This window comes from Psammomys obesus, unplaced genomic scaffold (genome assembly GCF_907164565.1).
Source record: "Psammomys obesus unplaced genomic scaffold, mPsaObe1.curated_primary_1811, whole genome shotgun sequence".
Classification (NCBI taxonomy): domain Eukaryota; kingdom Metazoa; phylum Chordata; class Mammalia; order Rodentia; family Muridae; genus Psammomys; species Psammomys obesus.
In genome coordinates, this window is record NW_026585987.1 from 10,624,178 (window position 1) to 10,645,504 (window position 21,327).

At 39.4% G+C, this 21,327-nt stretch overlaps 1 protein-coding gene and 1 pseudogene across 1 annotated transcript in view; one reads left to right on the plus strand and one right to left on the minus strand.

Moving 5' to 3' along the window:
* The window catches only part of C7 (complement C7), a 70,684-nt gene that overhangs the window by 8,022 nt on the left and 41,335 nt on the right, over positions 1-21,327 (plus strand). The window contains exons 4-7 of the mRNA XM_055601016.1: positions 5,907-6,048; positions 8,697-8,844; positions 9,830-9,968; positions 20,702-20,875. Coding sequence (XP_055456991.1) covers positions 5,907-6,048; positions 8,697-8,844; positions 9,830-9,968; positions 20,702-20,875 — 603 coding nt within the window. The remainder of the gene's footprint in view (positions 1-5,906; positions 6,049-8,696; positions 8,845-9,829; positions 9,969-20,701; positions 20,876-21,327) is intronic.
* LOC129671970 (small nucleolar RNA SNORA17) lies at positions 20,039-20,164 on the minus strand (annotated as a pseudogene).

Below are 21,327 nucleotides of genomic sequence, written 5' to 3' on the forward strand. Positions count from 1 at the left end.
CTAGCTTACTTCTTGTGTGTTTATAATCTTTATTTTATTTTAACATCATTTTATTATATTCTGAGCATTTCATTCATGAGTACTGTATTTTCAATTCTGCTTATAGTTTTTAAAATATTATCACTATTTCAAGTGATTTTTAAAAATTGAAAATAGATTCTTCTCTCACACAGTACATCATGACCACAGTTTCCTCTCTTTTCACTCCTCCCAGCGCCCCCGGACACCTTCTTTATACCTTTCCTCTTTTCCAGATCCATTTCCTTTCCATTTCCCTTCAGAAAGGAGCAGGCCTCCAGGAGATGACAACCAAATATGACAAAACAAGATACAACAAGACAAGGCAAAAGTCCTCATATTGAGGCTGGACAAGGCAACCCAATAGGAGAAAAGAATCATAAAAACAGGCAAAAGATTCTAAGACACATCTGCTCCCACAGTTAGTAGTCCTACAAAAACACCAAGCCAACAGCCATCACATATATGCAGAGGACCTGGTGCAGACCCCTGCAGGCCCCATGCTTGAGTCTCTGTGAGCCCATGTGATCCCTGCTTAACATTCTGTAGGCTATGTTCTCCTGGTGTCCTCCATTCCTCTGACTCCTAAAATTGTTTCCTCCCCCTCTTCCATGGGCTCGGGGAAGGCTCCAATGGGGATGTCCAACTTAGACTCTCTGCACCTGCTCCCATCTGCCAGAGAAATCCTCTCTATTGGCAACTAGACAAGGCACCGATCTGGGAGCATAGCAGAACATCATTAGGAAACATTTCATTATTTTTTCATTTGTTTGTTTTTGTTTTGTTTTGGCCAGTTGTGTTTGGTTCAACCCTAGGCCTCTGGGCTATCCAGTCTCTGGTTCTTGGCCATCCAGGCAGCCTGGCTCCCTCTCCTAGCTTGGGCCTGAAGTTAAATAACACATTGGTTGGCCACTCATGTAACTTCTGTGAACTGTTATCCTAGAACACCTTGCAGGCTGGACAGATTGTATGCCGAAGGTTTTGTGGGTGGACATGGTTTTGTATTGTATTAGTTTACCTAAGCAAAGTATCAGCATGTCCTTGGAATACATATAGTAAACTTCATTTGTAAATATAATCATGCAACTTACCCATTTTTATGTTGTTTGATAATTTGGTTGTTTATAATTTTTTAAAGTTTAAGACAGAATCCCATTATGTAACCCAGGCTGGTCTCAAACTGATGATCCAATACATCCCACATACTGGATCCATTTTTAAGCTATAAATAAAATTTTAATAAATATTTTTACACAAAGATATCAGTCATATGTTACCATAATCTTTTTAGGATACAATGTTTGTTTTAAAGGTCCTGAGCACTTGAATGGCTAAATATTTTAAATGGTTCAGTTTAGATAAATTATACATTTAAAGTAAGTTTAAATTATTTTTAATCATTTTATTATATTTACATTTTATTTGTTTAGCTTCTTTAGGAGTATAGATTTTTTTTTTTAAGATTTATTTTACATATGCATGTATACTTGCACGTCAGAAGAGGGCACCAGATCCCAGTATAGATGGTTGTGAGCCACCATGTGGGTGCTGGGAATTGAACTCAGGACCTCTGGAAGAGCAGACAGTGCTCTTAACCTCTGAGCCATCTCTCCAGCTCTAGGAGTATAGATTTTAGTATGTTTATCCTATATTATATGTCTAAGAACAACTTATGAGTGAGTATATACCATGTGTATCTTTCTGTTTCTGGGTTACCTCACTCAAGATGATCTTTTCTAGTTCCTACTATTTGCCTGCAAATTTCATGATTTCCTTGTTTTTAATAGCTGAGTAGTATTCCATTGTGTAAATGTACCACAATTTCTGTATCCATTCCTCCATTGAGGGACATCTAGGTTGTTTCCAGATTTTGGCTATTACAAATAGAGCTGCTATGAACATGGTTGAACAAATGTCCTTGTTGTATAGTTGAGCATATTTTGGATATATGCCTACAAGTGGTATAGCTGGATCTTGATATAACACTATTCCCAATTTTCTGAGAAAGCACCAGATTGATTTTAGGGAATTTGCCCAAGCCTCTGAATGAATTGCCCTACTGAATGTAGGGCAAACGTGATAGACATTCGAAGCAGGACAAGACAGGGAACAGGACAGGGTCCTACCACAGAGGACCTCTGAAAGACTCTACTGATCAAGGTATCAAAGCAGAGGCTGAGACTCATAGACAAACTTTAAGCAGAATGCATGGAATTTTATGAAAGAATTTTATAGAAAGACATGGAGGGGACAGGAGCTCCAAAAGGAGAGCAACAGAGTCAAAGAAATCTGGGCCCAGAAGTCCTGCAGAGACAGACTCTCCAACCAAGGTCCATGCATGGAGATTGCCTAGACCCCCTGCTCAGATATAGCTCAAGGGAACTCAGTCTCCAAGTGGATTTCCTAGTAAAGGGAGCAGGGGCTGTTTCTGACATGAACTCAGTGGCAGGCTTTTTGATCACCTTCCCCTATGGTGGTGGTAGGGGGAGGGATGCAGCCTTGCCAGGCCACAGAGAAAGACTATGCAACCAGTTCTGATGAGAACTGATAGGCTAGGGTCAGATGGAAGGGGAGGAGAACCTCCTCTATCAGTGGACTAGGGGAGGAACTAGGGAAAAAGAAGGAGGGAGGGTGGGATTAGGAGGAAACGTGGGAGGGGGCCACAGCCAGGATACAAATTGAATAAATTGTAATAATAATAATAATAATAAATGAAAAAATATATTTGTGCATATATATGTGTATGGACTTGTGTTGCCTACAGAACATATATGGAGATCAGAGAACCATTTGTAATAGTCAGTCACCTTCTTTTTCATGCAAGTCTTAGGAACTGAACTCTGATCATCAGACTTGGTAGCAAGTTCTTTTAAACACTGAGCAATCTTGCCACCCCATTTAAATTGTTAAGAAAACAGAGCAAAAAGCAACAGCTTCTTGGTCTTTTGATTAGAATCAGGCATAAAATAAGAACTGTATCACAGAAGATGATTTTTGTCTTGAAGTCTCTTCAGCACCATTTTCTCCACCCATTTCTTTTGTAGTACCTGTGGTCAAACTCATATCCTTTGACACACTATATGAGCACTCTGCTACTGAGCTTTCTCCAAACCTCATCATCATCATCATCATTTTTTTTTTTTTTTTTTTGGATACAAAACATTACTCAGTAGCCCAGGCTGGTCTTAAACTCATGACCATCCTCCTGCTTCAGCTTCTCAAGTGCTGAGATTATTGGTATGAACCACACCATTTGGCCATCATTTAAAAAAAAATATGAAGCATTCTTTTATTATCTATATGAGTACTATTCTCAAAACAAGTTACACAAATGAAAAACTTGGCATCTAGCAAGCATAACAGATGATGACTCTGATTACATAGGAAAAATACATGAGAAACAAGGGTAAAGTAAAAGAAGCAGAAAGTGCACACATCATTTTTATAATTTAAAAGCCAAACAATGAATTCTAAATAGAAAGACAGACATAGTGTGTTTTTCATGGAAGAAAAAAAAATTTTTTTTGATGAATGTCATTGTGTAGTGGATATATCCCAGTTGATAAAACACAATTTTTATTCAGAAAGAGAAAGGTGAAAATGAAAAAGTGTCAGAGGTGATTATGACTGTGTGGAGAATGGACATCCTGGTCGGCAATATGGAGAAGGGAAAACATCCCTGTGTGAAGTACACAATCTGTGTTCAGAGTGCAGAAAAGGGCAGACTGATAGGCTACGTGTTTGGCAATACTTCATCAGTGAAAAATAGAAAACATTTTGAACGTTACTTGGTCCCATTTCATACAGCTTTGCTCTTGACTGCAATGCAAGGTGCCACAGCCAGGCTGAAGCCGATAAGAACTCACTCAGAGTCCAAATTATACTTGTCCCAGGTGGCACCCATTTCCAGACTGATGTAAGATGGATGAATAAATTAAATTTTGGTTTGCATGCTTATTTTTCTCTGTTGATTGTCACAAAAGCTTTGACTTCTCTGGAAACAGATGGACTTCTTGTTAATAGAGAAGGGTTACTTTAATTAGTGCTATTATTGCTGTGACCAAAAGCATTTTGGGGAGGAAAGGGTTTACCTTACTCAGAGTTCTGTAAATAGCTCATTATCTCTAGAAGAATTTTAATCCAGCAACTTGGCTGCTCTGGGGAGGGATCACACCCAAAGACCTTTTAGGTCTGTGTAATTCAGTTGGAATGCAGACATAACACGTGCCTTTAATCGCTCTGGATGGAATACAGATATTCCTTTAGTACACATCTTTAATCCCAAAACAATGAAGTCTAATTGAGGGGCAGACACAGTAATGAATCAAAGAAAGATTTGACAGGATGAGTCAGAAACAGGATATATTTAGATATGTAGAAATAGTCAGCTCTCTGGGAAAAAAAAATTATTTAAGAGCAGCACAGGGAAAGAAAGCTGAGTTGAGTTCAGTGCAGTTCAGTTGAATGCAGATGAATTCTTGCAGTTCTGTTCAGTTCATGCAGTCAGTTCAGTCAGTGCAGTTCAGTTCATGGAGTTCAGAGTTGGTTTTTCCAAGCAAAGCAATTAAATGAGAAGCAGAGAGAAGCCACTTTGAATCAGTCAGCTAGGAGAGGAGTTTTGAGCCAGAACAGCTGAGTTGAACCAGCCAGGCAGAGTGTAGAAAGACCTGAGCTTATTCAGCAGTAAGTCTTGAAGGTGGAAAACATTCTAGGCCTAGGTTAGCTGACATAGGCTGGAAGCTGAAGCCTTCAAGTTCCCGGCTTTTAGAAGATTAGAATGTATGAAGGCTAGAAATTTCGAGGCCTAGGCCGAGGAATAGTTAGAACAGAGACAGAAATGCTCTGAGAGCTTGTGTATGGCTCTCATCTCTCCCTCAACATATGAAGAAATAAAAACGGAATTTACAATCATCAAAAGCATTGAGAGTAGGAACTCAAGCAGGGCAGGAACCTGGAGGCAGGAGCTGATGCAGAGGCCACGGAGGGGTGCTTCTTACTGGCTTGCTTCTCATGACTTGCTCAGTCTGCTTTCTTAGAGAACTCAGGACCACATTTTCTCAATCGAGGTTTCCTCCTTTCAGATAACTCTAGCTTGTGCAAGTTAGCATGAGACTAGACAGCACCAGAGGGCAAGTAAAGGAGGAGGGCCACCAGCTGAAAGGGCTTCACACTGAATGTGGACGAAACAAATTTTAGGACTACTCATGAATTTTTCATTTAGTTCAGGAACTTCTTCCATTTTCTTCTTTTCTAAAAGAAGTCTACTTTTAACGTATTTTTCCTCTCAGAGCATAACTCTCCATCAGCTAGTAAAATCTCATTGTTAACATCCCTCAGCATTTGATTTGCTCATGGTCATTTTGTAAACTTGGCCTCTCTATCAGTACATTTCTCTCTGGGCTTTTCCCCTTCTCTCTCTCTTTCTTTTCCTGGAAGACCCAGTTCAAGTTAATCACTATCATGTTCACTAACGTTTCCTTAACTTCACTTCATCTTAAGCCCTTTCCTTGTAACCTTTCCTTTCCTCCAACAAAGTGCATTTCAATATTTTTTTCTGCTTAACTCGCAGAATATACCTCTAGCCAAAATGTTATTCTGTATTGTAATATGTTTACTTTTTCGAGTTACTTTTCCAAAGAGCCATCAGGAAGTTTTTTTTTTTTTTTTCCCTTACTCAATAGTGACCGTAAATATAGAGCTGGAAGCTGGTATTCAACCGTCATTGAACCTGTGTGCTCATTGAGTATGTAGGTTTTACTTCTGTACCATGCCAGAACATGTTACTGGGAAACATGAACATTTCCCAAATTGAAGTCAGATTTTGCCACTCAAGAAAACTCGAGATATCTAAAATATAAAATACAAAGAGATCTTCTGCTTGTGTACAGACTCGATGGCGTTCGGTGGCTGTTTACGGGCAATATGGAGGCCATCCGTGTGTGGGAAGTGCTTTCGAAACCCAATCCTGCAACCCCGAACGAGGCTGTCCAACCGAAGAGGGCTGTGGGGAACGGTTTAGGTGTTTCTCAGGTAATTTGTTTTCCATGGGCTCAGCATGTAGACTGTAAATTCAAATATTACTTGTTAACATGCTCGATACATATTTGTTTGAATTTATATTGGCCTCCAAATTAATTTAACCCAAGAATAGGCAAGATTTTTATTGGTATGCTAACCACAAAAATCAGATAAACCACGTATTATATATCATCCATTCAAAAGCAAGAGAAACATCCGATTATAAAAGCATGGACATTCTTTGGCATGTTGATAGAACTATAACTACCAACAGCCTCAGATGTATATATGAGATGTGGTATCTTGTAGGTGAGGCTGACATTAAATTTTCTATGTAGAAGAGAGTGACTTTGAATTTCTGTTTCTTCACCTTTTCAATGCTGAGGTTAGAAGTGTGCACCACCACACTCAGCAAAATAAAATGTGCTGAAGTGTTGTTTTTTTTTTTTTTTTTCAGAGACAAGGTTTGTCTGTGTAGCCCTGGTTGTTCTGGAACTCATTATGTAGATAAGGTTAGCCTTGAACTCAGGAATTCTATCTCTGTCTCGATAGTGCTGGGCTTAAAGGTGTGCACTGCCACATCCCGAAATATACTGGAGTTCTATGGCCAGATTAGTAGATAAAGAATCACTGTATGAGAATTTTTCTTTTACAATTGTTTAAAATATTTTTCATATATTTTGATCAAATTGCCCTTAAGTCCTCCCAGATCTTCCCTACCTCCCCACATTACGCTATTTCATGTTCTTTTTTTCTCAAAATAAAACAATCCCAAACCAAGGGAAAAAAAAAAAAAACAACTTTAAAAAGTTAAAATCTGCAAAACCACAACAACAGAAAAAGACACAGGAAAACACAGAATTCCTCTTAGTATTGGTCAACTACTCCTGAGGCCTGTCCTGTGTGGCTGATACACACAGTATCACTCCACTGTAGTGGGTATAAATTCCAAAAAGCGTCTTGTGTCCACTTTTTCCTCTCAGCCGTGGGACCCCATTTGACATGAGCTTGTGTCGGTCTTGTGCTTGCTGTCATATACACATGTGTATTAGTTTTTTTTCTACCTGGAAAATTCTTGGAGTCATTCATCATATCTAATTCTTGTGATCTTTTCACACCTCCTTTTTTTGCATAGATCCATGATCCTTGAGGAGAAAGCTTTGATAAAGACATCTCCATTAGCACTAAGTGCATTAAGGCCTATAGTTATTCTTAAATAATACTGGTAAAGCCCCTATTTTATTTTGAAAACTCAAATCATGTGATGGTTGCTTTGGGAAGCTTTTGATAATCCCTCAGGTGATAGAATTAATCAACAAATCACTTCTGTCTGTTCACTGTGCATCTTTCACGCTCTGCAATCCAAACTGGTGACTGGCACATCTCTCTGAACTTTTGTAGACATAAGTTCTATTTGTTTGTTTTCTCCTGGGGAATGCCTGGTACATAGGCAGAGTCTCAATAGATGTTTGCTGTGTTGCCTTGAGTGATGCATAGAGTGAGCTACATGCTACACTGTAAACATGCCCGTGCACAAAGCATCCTCTGAAGAATTAGAGGATGTTCTTCATAGTCCAAAGGATAAGGATAGTTTCCAAAAAGGGATAACAATGAATTTGATATTTGAAAGACACATCAGAGAGGAGTAGAGAAAATTCTTCTAGACAGAGAAAATGATGTATTAAATCTTGAAATTACAGAAACTTAGACCTGTGTTCATACAGATGGTCGGATATGCAGAGGGCATAGGAAGCTAGTGAGGAAAAGGGTGGGATGATGCTGGGGAGGAAGACAGGACCAAGATCATCTGGTACCCTTAGTGCAGTTGCAGTGGTTCTTAACCTTCCCAATGCTGCACCCCTTTAATACAGTTCCTCGTGTTGTGGTGACCCCCAACCATAAATTGTTTTTGTTGCTACTTCATAACTGTGATTTTGAAACTGTTTAGAATCATAATGCAAATATCTGATGTGCAGGATATGATATGAGAGCCCTGTGAAAAGGTTGTTCAACCCCCAAAGGGGTTGCGACCCTCAGGTTGAGAACACTGCACTAGTGCTTTTTGGTATTCTGAGTTGTCATAACCATGGTGCCGTCTTCTAATGGCTCCTGTCTTCATAGTTCTTACTAGCAGATTATACAGCATATGAAAAGTTTAGCAATGACTATAACATACATATTTGTTTCTCAGCACCAGGAAGTCTTCCACAAAGTAGAAGCTGAAAAATGCTGAGTTTCAATCTTCTGATCCAGTTTCTTTGCTCTCAAAAATTACACAACTTAATCCACCAAGAAAAGCACAAGTTTGACATCTTGTTTAGCAATTACAGAAACAAAGTAAAAAGTTGAGGATTCCGACATCAGTTGGTTTTACCAGGTTGGAACTTGGAGGATGTAGACAGAAATGCTTGATGATTCTGGCTTTGACTCTGGACTCTTGAGTTCAGGTCTATTTTCAATTTGCACCTGGGAAAGGTGAAAATCAGTTATGTGTGCTTCAAAATGGTGACCAAAGCCATCACTAGTTTTTTTTTGTAGATAATTTGAGGCTTTGTCTGAAACCCACAGTATTCTATCAGTGCAGTGCTGGGGTGATCTCAGCCTGTGTTTTTTTTTCTTCTGCCTCTTTGAGATTTTCTGAGTGCTTCTCTCCTGTTCAGGTCAGTGCATCAGCAAGTCGTTGGTTTGCAATGGGGATTCTGACTGTGAGGAAGATGGGGCTGATGAGGACAGATGTGAGTCCTCGGAAAGCAAACCCTCCTGTGACATTGATAAACCTCCTCCCAACGTAGAACTCACTGGCAACGGGTAAGGCACTGGGTCGCTTTCCAAGAATACCAATGGGTTGTAGTTTTTACTTTTGGTCTGTTTTATGGTTTGATGAGTCTAATAATAAGTTACCCAGTAGCTGGGCATCTACATTAGCTCAGATTTCTTTGCCACATCCTGCTCCAATGAAAAATTCATAGCTGAGTACCTGTAGATACATGTAGTAAGATGTAGAGTGAGCTGTTGTTCCAGATATACCTGGATGCAGCACTGAAAGTCTCACGTTAAGGGAAACCTCTCATGCCTGGGAGGCGCAAATCTGCGCCGCTGGTCACTCTAAGAGGAGGAAAAGGAGGAGAAAAAGGAGGAGAAAAAGGAGGAGAAAAAGGAGAGAGAAACAAAGAGACAGGAAGAGAGAGGGGGGGAAGGAGAAGAATAACATAGTTGAACACGAGAGGAGAAACTATCAATTAATGTTTTTATAAATTTAGGATTAAGTCAATTCTTGGCTTCTAGTTTCTAAAGTAATCTATCAGAAAAATCAATACATAATGTCCTACACTATCTTCAAGTTTATTAACAGAAAACCAGGGCACAGTTACTTTAACAAATATGCTTTAGCATGCTAAGAGAAGCAGCTGGAAACTCATTGTAGAAAGCAACCTCTCCTCCCCAGTAACCTTAACTGTATTGGTTTTATCTATAGAATCAATTCTAAAGCAGCCGTTGCCATAACTACCAAGGCCAATGCTTCCCAAATTTTTGCTCTCCAGGCTCATAGGATGTTTGTTGGTTCTTCTCGGCTGTTAGTGTTGGCTCTTCAGCATCAGGAGGAGCTGGCCGAAGTGTGGCAAGCATTAGGTAGTGTTCCTTTCTTTGTAGCTTCTCAGGTGTTAAACTGTAGAGGATTTTAATGACTGATTGCTGGAAGCCTTTAATCGTTTTTTCCCCAGCACACACTAGGTTTGGTTTTTAACTGCCACCCCTCACCCCTTCCTCCTCCTCCTTTCTGTTCTCCTCACAGCTACAACGCGCTTACCGGCCAGTTTAGGAACAGAGTCCTCAACACCAAAAGTTTCGGTGGCCAGTGCAGGAAAGTGTTCAGCGGGGATGGAAAAGATTTCTACAGACTAAGTGGAAATATCCTCTCTTATACATTTCAGGTACTTAATGACTCCAATTTGATTAATTGTATTCAGTGACTTCTCAGCAATCATTGTTTATATACGCCAAGATTTTAGTGTTTGTTGAGAATTTGTTTATGGCCCTAATGTGTAATATATAGTACTATAGATTATATATAATTATATGTACAGTATATATATAACTGCTAAAACATTTTAGAAAGAACAAATAACTCATAATATATTATGTATATATGATATATACATAGATAATATAAATGTATATTTATATACATATATACATGATATAGATATATAAATATATAATAGTGTTTTGATATTATCATTCCTTTCTCATCTAATCCCTGTAATGCCTCCTGACTTGGACTGGAGAGGTGGATGAGAGGTTAAGAACACTGGTTGTTCTTCCAAAGGTCCTGAGTTCAATTCCCAGCAACCATATGGTGGCTCATAACCATCTATAGTGAGATCTGGTGCCCTCCTCTAGTGTGTATGGCAGAACACTGTATAATTAAAAAAAAAAAAAAACCACAAAAACAAAAAACAGAAAAACAAAACACTGAATGTTTTTAAAAATGCCTCTTGACTTCATGTACTCTGTTAGAAAAAACAGAAACCAAACCACTGAGTCCATTTAGTTCTATCTGTGTGTGACGGGTGTGTGCACAGGTGTGTGTAGGGTGTGGAGCCATTGAATGGAGCGTGGGTAGCCTCTCAGGGTCCATATTCCTGGAGAGAATCAACTTGACCTGCCCCTGCAGCCATCAGTTGCCAACAGCATCCCAAGCAGGGGTGAGACTTGATGAGCCCGTTTGTTATTCCTCCTGAGGTTTTGGCTGCTGGATCTTTTTTTTTTTTTTTTTTTTTACAGGTTATTTGCTTTGTGTCCCAGCTGTAGCCCCCTCCCTCATTCCCTCCCAATCCCACCCTCCCTCTCTCATCTCCTCCCTACCCCTCTCTAAGTCCACTGATAGGGGAGGTCCTCCTCTTCCATCTGACCCTAGTTGGTTATCTCGTTTTAAGTCACAAGATTTTTTTTTCAGAGTGTGGGGGATGCTGTTATGCTAAGATAGTTCACAGATGTATCTAACTGGGTTTCTGGGAAACATTTTTACTATTCATTAGAAAGTCTTTTTCTATATAGGAGGTCATTTGTTTTGAGCAAGAGGATGATTTTTGAGGAATCTACGGAACAAACGTACAGCAGGGAGGGGGTGGTGCACGCCTTTAACCCCAGCACTTAGGAGACAGAGGCAGGTGTATCTCTGGGAGTTCGAGGGCAGCCTGGTCTACAAAGTGAGTTTCAAAATAGCCAGGGATACAGAGAGAAACCCTGTCTCAAAAAACAAAAACAAATAAAAAACAGGACAAACTGTACAGACTGATAAACCGCCTAGGACACTAAGGGAAACACTTCGCTGAGGCCAAATGATGACAAGCTGAAAAATCTATTGTCAAGCAGGTTCACATGTTTGTAATTTTAACTGTTCTCCACAAGCTCACAGCCTTATCAGCTAATTAGGACGCCATGGTTCTTCCGACTTGTCTCCACACATGCTGATTGGCTTTGATCATGCTCACTCATTCATCCAGAGATATACACAGCTAGGTGTTAAAAAGATCAGAGAGCCAAAAGCTATACTTCCTTCTCTTGAAAAGCTTGAGATTTCTTTGTTACCTAAATATGGAGGGGAAAAAAACACAGAGCAGAAAATGGTTCATGGAAAACCTGACTTATGAGTGCTTTCGGGTGTTCTGGTGTTAGGAAAGAATGATTTCCACTCAAGGAGGAGACTGCAGTCAGACCTCTCTTGAATTGTTGAAATGCCCCAAATTGGCTGCTGGATCTTATGCAGGCCTTATGCATTTAGTCCTAGCTACCCTTAGTTCAGGTGGTAAGTTTTCATAAATGTTTTTTTTTTAATGTATACTTAAAAAGAATCCATGTTCTTGAAGTCCAGGATGCAGCTCAATAACACTTTTGCTATGCCCTTTAAGCTCACATGTCGGGTGAGCTCAGGATGCTTATCATGCCCTATGTTGGTATTCACATCCAAGGGTCTGCTATGACTACTTACAGTGGTTTCCTTACTCAGGCGCAGTGGCAGTTCATTTAAAACGCTTTATTTTAAAATTGTGAAGCAAGTATATTTATCAAGGAGTCTGATAACATCTGTCTGCATTGGAAGAAAACCAATAAAGCAAGTGCTTATGAATATTTATGATCCGCATGTTGAAGCAGACTATATCCAGTGACTCAGAAGCTCCAAAGCATTCATCTTTGATAACCTTCTTCTCACCCCCAGCAAGCCACTGTCACATATTTTGTACTAATAATTTCCTTGTTTTGATCTAAATTATATATATAAAATTTATATATAATATATGATACATGATATAGAATATAACATTATATTATAAGTGTGTGTCTACATGTTTATAGGTGTCTGTAAGGAAATGCTTGTGATTTAGTTTTTCCTGCTTTTGTCATTTATAGAAAAAGGATCATAATATTAATTATTTTATGAGTTATTTTTTCCTGCAAAAATGTTTTTAAGATTTATTCATGTTAATGAATATGGACTTTTTATTCTTGTTTCCATTTTTTCTTCTGATGAAAATGCTTTCAACATTCCTATGCATGAATCTTACACAAATGAGTTGCCATTCAAATCACCATTTCACAGGATCTGCACAACGAATCTTTACTACTATTCCAAATGGCTGTGCTAATTTATGTTCTGCAGCAGTGTGGATGAGTGGTCCTGGGTGCAGGCTATCCATGTGGGTACTACCTGACTCTCCACCTTTGCTTCTGATCAGAGCATCCTTTTGCTCCAAGCTTCTACTCCCCAGATGCCCCTGCTGTGCTCACCTGTTTCTTGGTACCACCACCAAATCTGCTCATATAGAATTCTTTAGGATTTTGGATACTTTCCTGAGTATTTGGGTGGAGGAAGAGGGTTTCCCTGAACACATGTACCCATCCCAGCCCATATCCTGACCTTCCAAACTCTCTTCACAGCCTTACCAAAGTGGAGATTTGCTCTCATTCTGTTTTAATCTTTTTTGTTGATTTCATTTTCCAAAAGCTACCTTCTTACTCCTTTTCTTCCCTTATCTCAGAATTTCCTGCATTTCCAGTTGAGTTATGACTACATTTAACTTTCCAATTTGTAAACAAAAATGACTGGTGTTGATACAGAGGACCTCTCTTCCCTCAGATTAGCCTCTATAGAAGCAGCTTTGACTATGAATGCTAAGCATCAACTTCTGGTTTATAGTGGAATGAGCTAGTTGCTGTGAGTACTTATTGAATTATGGAACTGAAGGAGTACCAGGGATAGGGAAGGCAGTGAGTAAAAGGGAAATAAAAACAAATAATAGAGGGGATGAATGTAACACAAGTGCATGATACTCATGTGTGGTAATGCCATCATAAAACCCCTAACTTACATGCTAAAAAAGGTTATAGAGCCAAGCAACAGGGGCATTAAACTGATTTGAGGAACAACTGTAGTTACCAAGGTTTCAATATCTATCTCATATTTGCTCTCTTTTAGGCACCTGGTGTAGGTTAAATCCTTGTACTAATCTTGGAAGGTAATATTTTGCTATTTTGTCATGTATAAATTGAGGTTTGGAGGACTTCAGCTTATTCCACATTACCATGGTAAAACAGTGTAACCTGGATCCAGTGAATCAGATTCTGCAGCCCTCTTTATTTTTCTATTATATTTTGTTTCCCCTTTTTTGCATTTAATTTCTTTTTCAATTCTGAATTCTGTATAACGAATAACATATGTTATAATTTAACCCCTGGCTAGGAGAGGGAATGTGAAATATGTGCATGCAGGTACTAATAATTATTATTCAACTTCTATTTCTGGAAGGATATGTTACCAATTCTTTTATAATTATAGGGGAGAGAAATTGCATATAAATTTCAGAAGGGTCAACTTTAGAACACTGCAGAGAAGAGGAAATAATGAGGGAGAATATTTCTGATTCAGTTGGAAGGTAGATTTGCTACAAGTCTGTGGCTTCTGAGGAGAATGCATTAACCACAACGTGATCTTCACATCCGTTTTCCTCAGCACAGCTTGGTTTGGGGATTGACATCTGAAATGCCTTTCCCATCACTTAGAGTGAAGGTGTCTGTCAGAAGTTGAGGGAAATTATAGCCTGTTACTGAGTGTGGAATAGTAATGATTTGCAAATCTAGCCTGAGGGAAGTGAGGTGGAAGCAACAGGCAGTGAGCCAGTCATCCAAATGCTAAATGCAGATGTGGGGATGGGGCGGCAAGAGTCTCCCTGAGTTCAAATAGATGGACCCAGCACTCACTGTTTGTTCAGCTCTCCATAGGGTAGAGGGTGGCTTGGAATTCATTTGAAACATCAATATTAAGAAACATAAAGCACGTATGATCTTTTATAATCTGTATGTGTACACACAGAAAGGAATAACGAAAAAGCCAACTTTAATGCTACATAATCTGAGACTCTGCTTCCTCTGTCTATGTGAGGATGATTCCTAAAACTGCTTCATCTACCTTCCAATAGGAAATAATTTGGGCAGTGAGAAAAATAGTTCTCACATGAGAACTTTTATATTCTGGGCACTATTCTAAAGATTTCACATGGATATTCCTTTCACATAGATGTTTTTCTTTTCTTATAAAAGTTGATTGTACTTATTCAGAAAATATCAAATTTAAAATAATTCAAAATCTGAAATTTCTGGAATAGTGACATGAAGTGGAAAAGTCCACATACTGAAACTATGTTTCATGCACAAAACACTAAAAATACCATATAAAATTAACTTTAGAGTATGTGTACAAGGTATATATGAAACAAAGTTATATTTTGTGTTCAAACTTGTCCCATTCCCAACATATCTCATTATATATGCAAATATATTAAGATAAAAAATATCTGAAACTCAATGCACTTCAGTGTCAAACATGAGTGTGCCCCAGGCTCCAATACTGACTTGACGTGATATATACGTATAGCTCACTATCTATGTATTTATAATCATAGCTGCTTATACTATAAATATTCACACTATGCTTTTATAATAGCTTTAGTTGTAATGGGAATGACAGACTGAAGAAGGAGAGAGGAAAAAGTGAAAAAAAATAGTAGGGTAAGGAGCACTTCTCAATAACTGAGAGCAGTTAAAGCCAGCTGTAATAAGAAATGAAGGCTATGGATGATCAGGAAAAGGAGAGGAAAAAGAAGAGAGGAAAGAAGGAAGAGAGTTTTTGATGACTATGAAGAAGTTTTTGGTGTGGCCAGAGAAAGATACAGTTTACCAAGAAGACAGGACGTGGTTTTTCAGGGAGAAGACACTGCTAGGGGAAGAGCTATGAAGTCTAAACAAATGGAAAGGCAGTTAAAAAAAGTACTAATACCAAGAGGGAATAAACTGAAGAACAGGACTCTATGATGCTGAATGATGGGTGTGCTAATAATAAATTAAGAGTCAAAAGACCTTGAGATGGTGATGTGTTGTATGTTTTAATTAGTGATTTGGAGAATCTGATACCTCAGGTAGAAGAGGGAAAATTAATAAGATTGCACTATCTCGGAAAAAAATTCTACTGCCATGTGTAGGCTACAGAGTGAGGAGAAACCGACTGCCCTAAAGCAGCCAAGAGTAGTATTTACATAATCAAGAATCCGAGATTTGAATTGTAGATGTGAAGGTGGGGAAAAAGAAGCAGAAAATTTGGCATTAGATTCTTATTTCTCAAAAGAAATGCAAATAAAATAACATAAATATTGTTTATAGGAAACCAAATGGTCCAGAAACAATGTAGTGATTGGGAAAACTGTCACATTCATTTTATTTTTCTGTGTGTATATTTGTGTAGTTGTACATAATGAAAATAATATTCTTATGAAATTAGCCATGTTAAAACCCATACTTTCAGCCAGGCGGTGGTGCCTTTAATCTCAACACTCAGGAGGCACAGGCAGTCATATCTTTCTGAGTTGGTCTACAGAGTGAGTTTCAGGAGAGCTAAAGGCTACACAGAGAAATCTTGTCTTGAAAACCAAACCAAACAACAACAAAAATATTTTCTGTTTTCTGCATTTAGTATGTGTGCATATGAAACAATGTTTGATTATACTTTCCTTCTTTCTCTCTGTATTTAGTTTTTCTTTGAGATAGTTTTACTCTAACTCAGTCTGGCCTGGAACTCACAAAGTAGCTTCAGTCTCAGATGAATCATATTACCCATGTGAGCCTCAATGCTTCTATCATGATATTTTCATATGTATCTTCATCTTGCTTTACTCCTATTCACTTATGTTACCTCCTGTGTTCCTTCTTCCTACTGATGTCCTTCCTTTCACCAAGTAGCCTTCTGATTTCATTTCCTCTGTCCCTCCTCTCTCTCATTTGTCATTTATACATCTCTCTCTTTCGCTCTCCATCTAATCTATTATCTATCTAGCTTTCCATCTGTCTGTTATTTGTCTATCTCTATAATCTATCCACATATTATCTATCTAATCTATCTATTTATCTATTTATCTATTTATCTATTTATCTATTTATCTATCTATCTATCTATCTATCTATCTATCTATCTATCTATCTATCTTCTATCTATTTAATCTAATCTATACACCTATTATCTATCTATTCATCTATCTGTTATATATTTATCCTTATATCTATCATCTGTCATCTATCTACCTATCATCTTTAACTGTAGATTCCACATATGAGAGAAAACACAGCATTTGACTCTCTGAGTTTGGCTTATTCCACTAACAATGATATCCACTTCCATTTATGTATATCTATCTATTACATATTTTTTTGCAAATGACATAATTTCATTATTTTATTGAAAAATACTAAGTATAATGTAAAGAGTACATATTTTCTTTGAGTTTTAGCATACAAAACAGGTTTCATTATGGCTTCTTTGTACATATATATTTGTATATGCCACATTTTTTACATCCATTCATCTTCTGATGGACTTCTAGGCTGATTCCATAGTTTGGTTATGTGAATATAATCATATGTGAATATAATTGACATTGTCAATTGTGCTGAGTATCTCTGAAGTACCCTGACTTAGATTCCTTTGTTTATATATCCAGAATTGGCATACCTGGATCATATGGTAGATCAATTTTCAATTTTTTTGAGGAATGCCCATACAGATTTCCATAGTGGTTGCACTCATTTATTTCTCACTACTGCTATCTCTTCCTGCCTATATCTACCACATCACAGATTTCTTTTTTAGAGTTTCTGGTGTGTGTTTATGTTAAATTTGTTGAGTTCTTTATAGAATTTACATATTAATCCCTGTCAGTTTTATAGCTAGGATTTCTGTGATTGAGTAGGTCATCTTTTCTCTCTGTTGATTAGTTTCCTTGATCTACAGAACCTAAATTTCAATTCATTCATAATTTTTAACATGTGTTGAAGTTGTAATATTTTTTGGTACTTTGGTCTGTTTTAGTTTTGATCTTTTTTTCTCCTGGAGAAAAGGGGTACCATTTCATGATAGTAAAAATTTGATAGTCATATCTTCTTTTTTTCCCCCATTGAATTCAACATTACAAATATTTACCTTTTCAAACATCATTTAGATAGGTACATCATTTTCTATACTATTCAGTGTTGCTTTAGGAATTCATCGTTTTTAATCTTTTCTGTCGGTGTTTATTAATGCTTTGATCATAAATACAGATGTGTGTGAAATAAAAATGCTTGTGGAAGGGGAACTCCAATTTGCCTGCTTCATAAACTAGAAACTGAGAAAGGAAGCTCTTTAGCATGCTATGGGAACTCACATTTTTAGTTGATTTGTTGCCTAGAATATCAATAAACTAAGTCTCTATAGTGCCTATAGTTATATATTAAGATTGTTTGGATTTGATGTTGGGTACCCTTTACACAGGAGACAGGTTAAAGTGTTCCCCATCATGCTTTCCACAGGATTTTTGCTCTGTTTATGACACTTGCCAGCTCTTGTGCTCATACCATTTTGGTGCAAGGGAAAAAAAAATCAAGTACAGACAAGTCATTCGTCTCTCCACTAAAGGCACTTCTCTGCCACATGTGACTAACCTGTAGTGTTAAAATTTTTTTTATTCGTTCTTTGTGAATTTCACATCATGCACCCCAATCCCACTCACCTCTCCCTTCTCTTTTACCTACCCTCCACCCTTGCAACCCCCCAACAAAAAAAATCTTGTTACAGTGTGTCACTGTGTGTCCCACAGTGTACCCTTTTGTCCACACTTCCCTACTTGCAAATGATCATTGCAATGACTTGTTGGTCTGGCACAAGGCCTCTGGCTTCTGCTACACTGTCAATACTGGAACCTCACCGGGACTCCTCTTGGATATCCTGTTGTTACCCTGTGTCATGGAGATCCTGTAGCTTTGCTTATGTAGAACCAGCCCCTTCACGTACTGCAGCAGTTCACTGATGAGGTAGGCATCGAGCTGGGCCAATTCAAAGCCCTAGATCTGGTCCTGAGAGGTATCTGAGCTGGTCAGTCTACCATCTCTCCAGTTCTTGTGCCCTCAGGGCTGGCTCACCTGCAATCCCTGAAACTAGGGCCAGCTCTACCTAGCTGCCCAGGTTGCAGTCCGCACAGTTGCATTTTACACAATGTTGCAGAAGGTGAGGGACATGGCCAAGTTCTACCACCCCCATGACCACAAGGCTAGTTCTCCCGCCTGCTGTAGGTGACGAGGGCTGAGGGATGGGAGGAGGGCATCTCTTCCTCTTCTGTAGCAGACATGAGTCAGGGTCAGCTCTCCTGTGCTCATGCCCTCAGGGCCAGCTCACCTGCAATTCCCATGTTCAGGGCTGGCTCTACTATGCTGCCCACTCTACAAAGTGCTGCAGCTGGTGAGGGGCAGGGACAGCTCTCCTGCTCTCATGATCCTAGGCCTATCTCTCCTTCCTACTGTAAGTAGCAAGAGGTGACAGTGAGGAATGGTATCTCTCCCTTGCCCATGTCACCACATGCCCTTTAGGCTGGCTAGCCTGCACCCCCCTGGCCATGGTCAGCTCTACCCTGCTTCCCAAGCAAGGTACAGAGCCTGCCCTGTGCTGCAGCTGGTGAGAGGCAGGGACATCTCTCCTGCCCTCATGACTCAGGGCCAAGTCCTCTGTCTGCCACAGGCAGTGAAGGGTGAGGGAGGAGGAGAGTATTTCTTCCTCGTCTATGTCACTGCAAGGGGAGACAAGTGGCAGGACCAGCTTTCTCACATTCATACCCTTGCAGCTGGCTCATCTGTAACCTGTGCAACCAGGGCCAGCTATACTGTTCTTCTCGGGCAATGTGCAAAACCTGCTCTTCTGAGTACTACAGATGGTTAGGGGTAGGATCATCTTTCCTGCTTTCACACCCTCAAGTCAACTCTCCCATGAAGCCCAGGTGAGGGATAAGGCCAATTTTGTATAGCCCTCAGACATCAACATCTCCTGGGGACATCTACCTGGCCTTTGGTGGTGACAGACCCCTGCTGTTGCAGGGGTATGGATCCAGACATGGCCCCCAGTGGCAGCACAGGCCAGGACCCCACCGTGGTCCCAGTTGGCATTACTTGCTACTTATATCAGGGTGTTCCTCACTACCTTTGCGTCTCCAGTTCTGCCCCTCTTCATTGTGCCTGTATCTTTCTCTTCCATTTCTCCACCACTTACTTGCTTTTCTTAGTGGCACCTGGGGTCTCTGAGTGTCTAGGGTTCTCTCAGGAGTGGTCTCAGGAGAGCTAGGCTCCACCTGTGCATTATGTCACTGTTTAGGAGTCATCTCAAGCATGGTATTGCCTCCCCTCCCACCCCCAGGCCTGCACAGCACTGCACTGGTGGGCATCTCAGACTAGCATCCTGTCTGGGTCCCATGGTGTCAGACTGGTGGTTGTCTTGGGTTTGCTCTTCTCCTGGGCCTGTCCGCACAGCCCTATTCCTGACCTCTCAGCCCCAGATGAGGTTCATCTCATCTCCAGCTTGCTCCCCATCCTGGGAGCCCATCTAGGCCTGCATACAGCTGGACTGATGGTCATCTCAGGCTCTCTTTTTCCAGGGAGTGTGAGGCTACTAATCGTTCAGATGTTCACAGGGCAGAAGACAGAGCGTAGCCTCGTTCCTCTCTGCCACCTTCTGACACACGTGTGACACAGCAGCCACACCTGCAATGCCTCTAGGGGCGGGGTGTAGTCGGTTTTAATATTCTTGTGGGGTAGTCCTTTCTTCTATCATTTAACACTGGCAAAAGATAATTGAATTTTTTCATCAGTTCAGCAGAATCAGGAAGTTTTAACTAGCGTCATGTCACAGAATCCAAATGATCTAATTGTTTCCCATCACCTATTTGTTTCTTTGTTTCTCAATATGGAAAATCAAGAGCCAAATGCTTCAAGTTCTCTGTTGGTATAGCTGTATGAATTTGTTCACTTCTGGGTTAAATTATGAGTAAAGAAAATGGAATATGTTTGTATACAAATGTGTTTTGTGAATTGCTTGGAGTAGCCATTATTGATCCTGTAGCTCCTGCTCAGCAGAGTTTTCTTAGAACAAACAGCTTCTATAAACAGGCCTGACTTTTTGAGTCATAGTTATTTTGTGTAAGTGCAAAGGTGGGTATTTGTGGGAGACTGTGTGAAGAAAGCATGCATCTTGAATGATACAACAAAAGCACCTTGAATATATACCAAGGACTTATAGTAAAAACGTTTCTTTTCCTTACAGGTCAAAGTAAATAATGATTTCAACTTTGAGTTTTACAATAGTAGTTGGTCTTACGTAAAGCACACATCCACAGAACGCAAGTCCTCGCATTCCAGCAGGTTCTTCTTTTTCTTCTCGTCATCATCTGACAAACACAGCCGTGCTTCAGACGTCAAGAAAACCCACATGGAAAAGGTTAGTGTGAAACATTAGCTTTTTTTTTTTTTCTGTTTTAAACTAGCTTTTAGTGTTATTAACATTAACAAAAGTGTGTTTCTCAAAAATACTAGCTCTTTGATTTACATTAAGTTACAAATAACTCCTTTAAGAGACAATGCATTATTTAAAGGTTTACTTATTTTTTTTGTTATTTTGGACAATATATTTGTCTTTTTCTCACTAAAGTATTATTATTATTGTTATTATTATTATATAGACAGGGTCTTGTGTAGTTCAGTCTGACCTTGAATTTGCTACGCAGCTGAGACTGGCTTTGATCTACTGATCATCTTGCTTCCACCTTCCAAATGATGGGATTATAGGTGTGCAACATTCTGCCTGGTTTGTTTCATTCTTTTCCTTCCTTCCTTCCTTCCTTCCTTCCTTCCTTCCTTCCTTCCTTCCTTCCTTCCTTCCTTCCTTCCTTC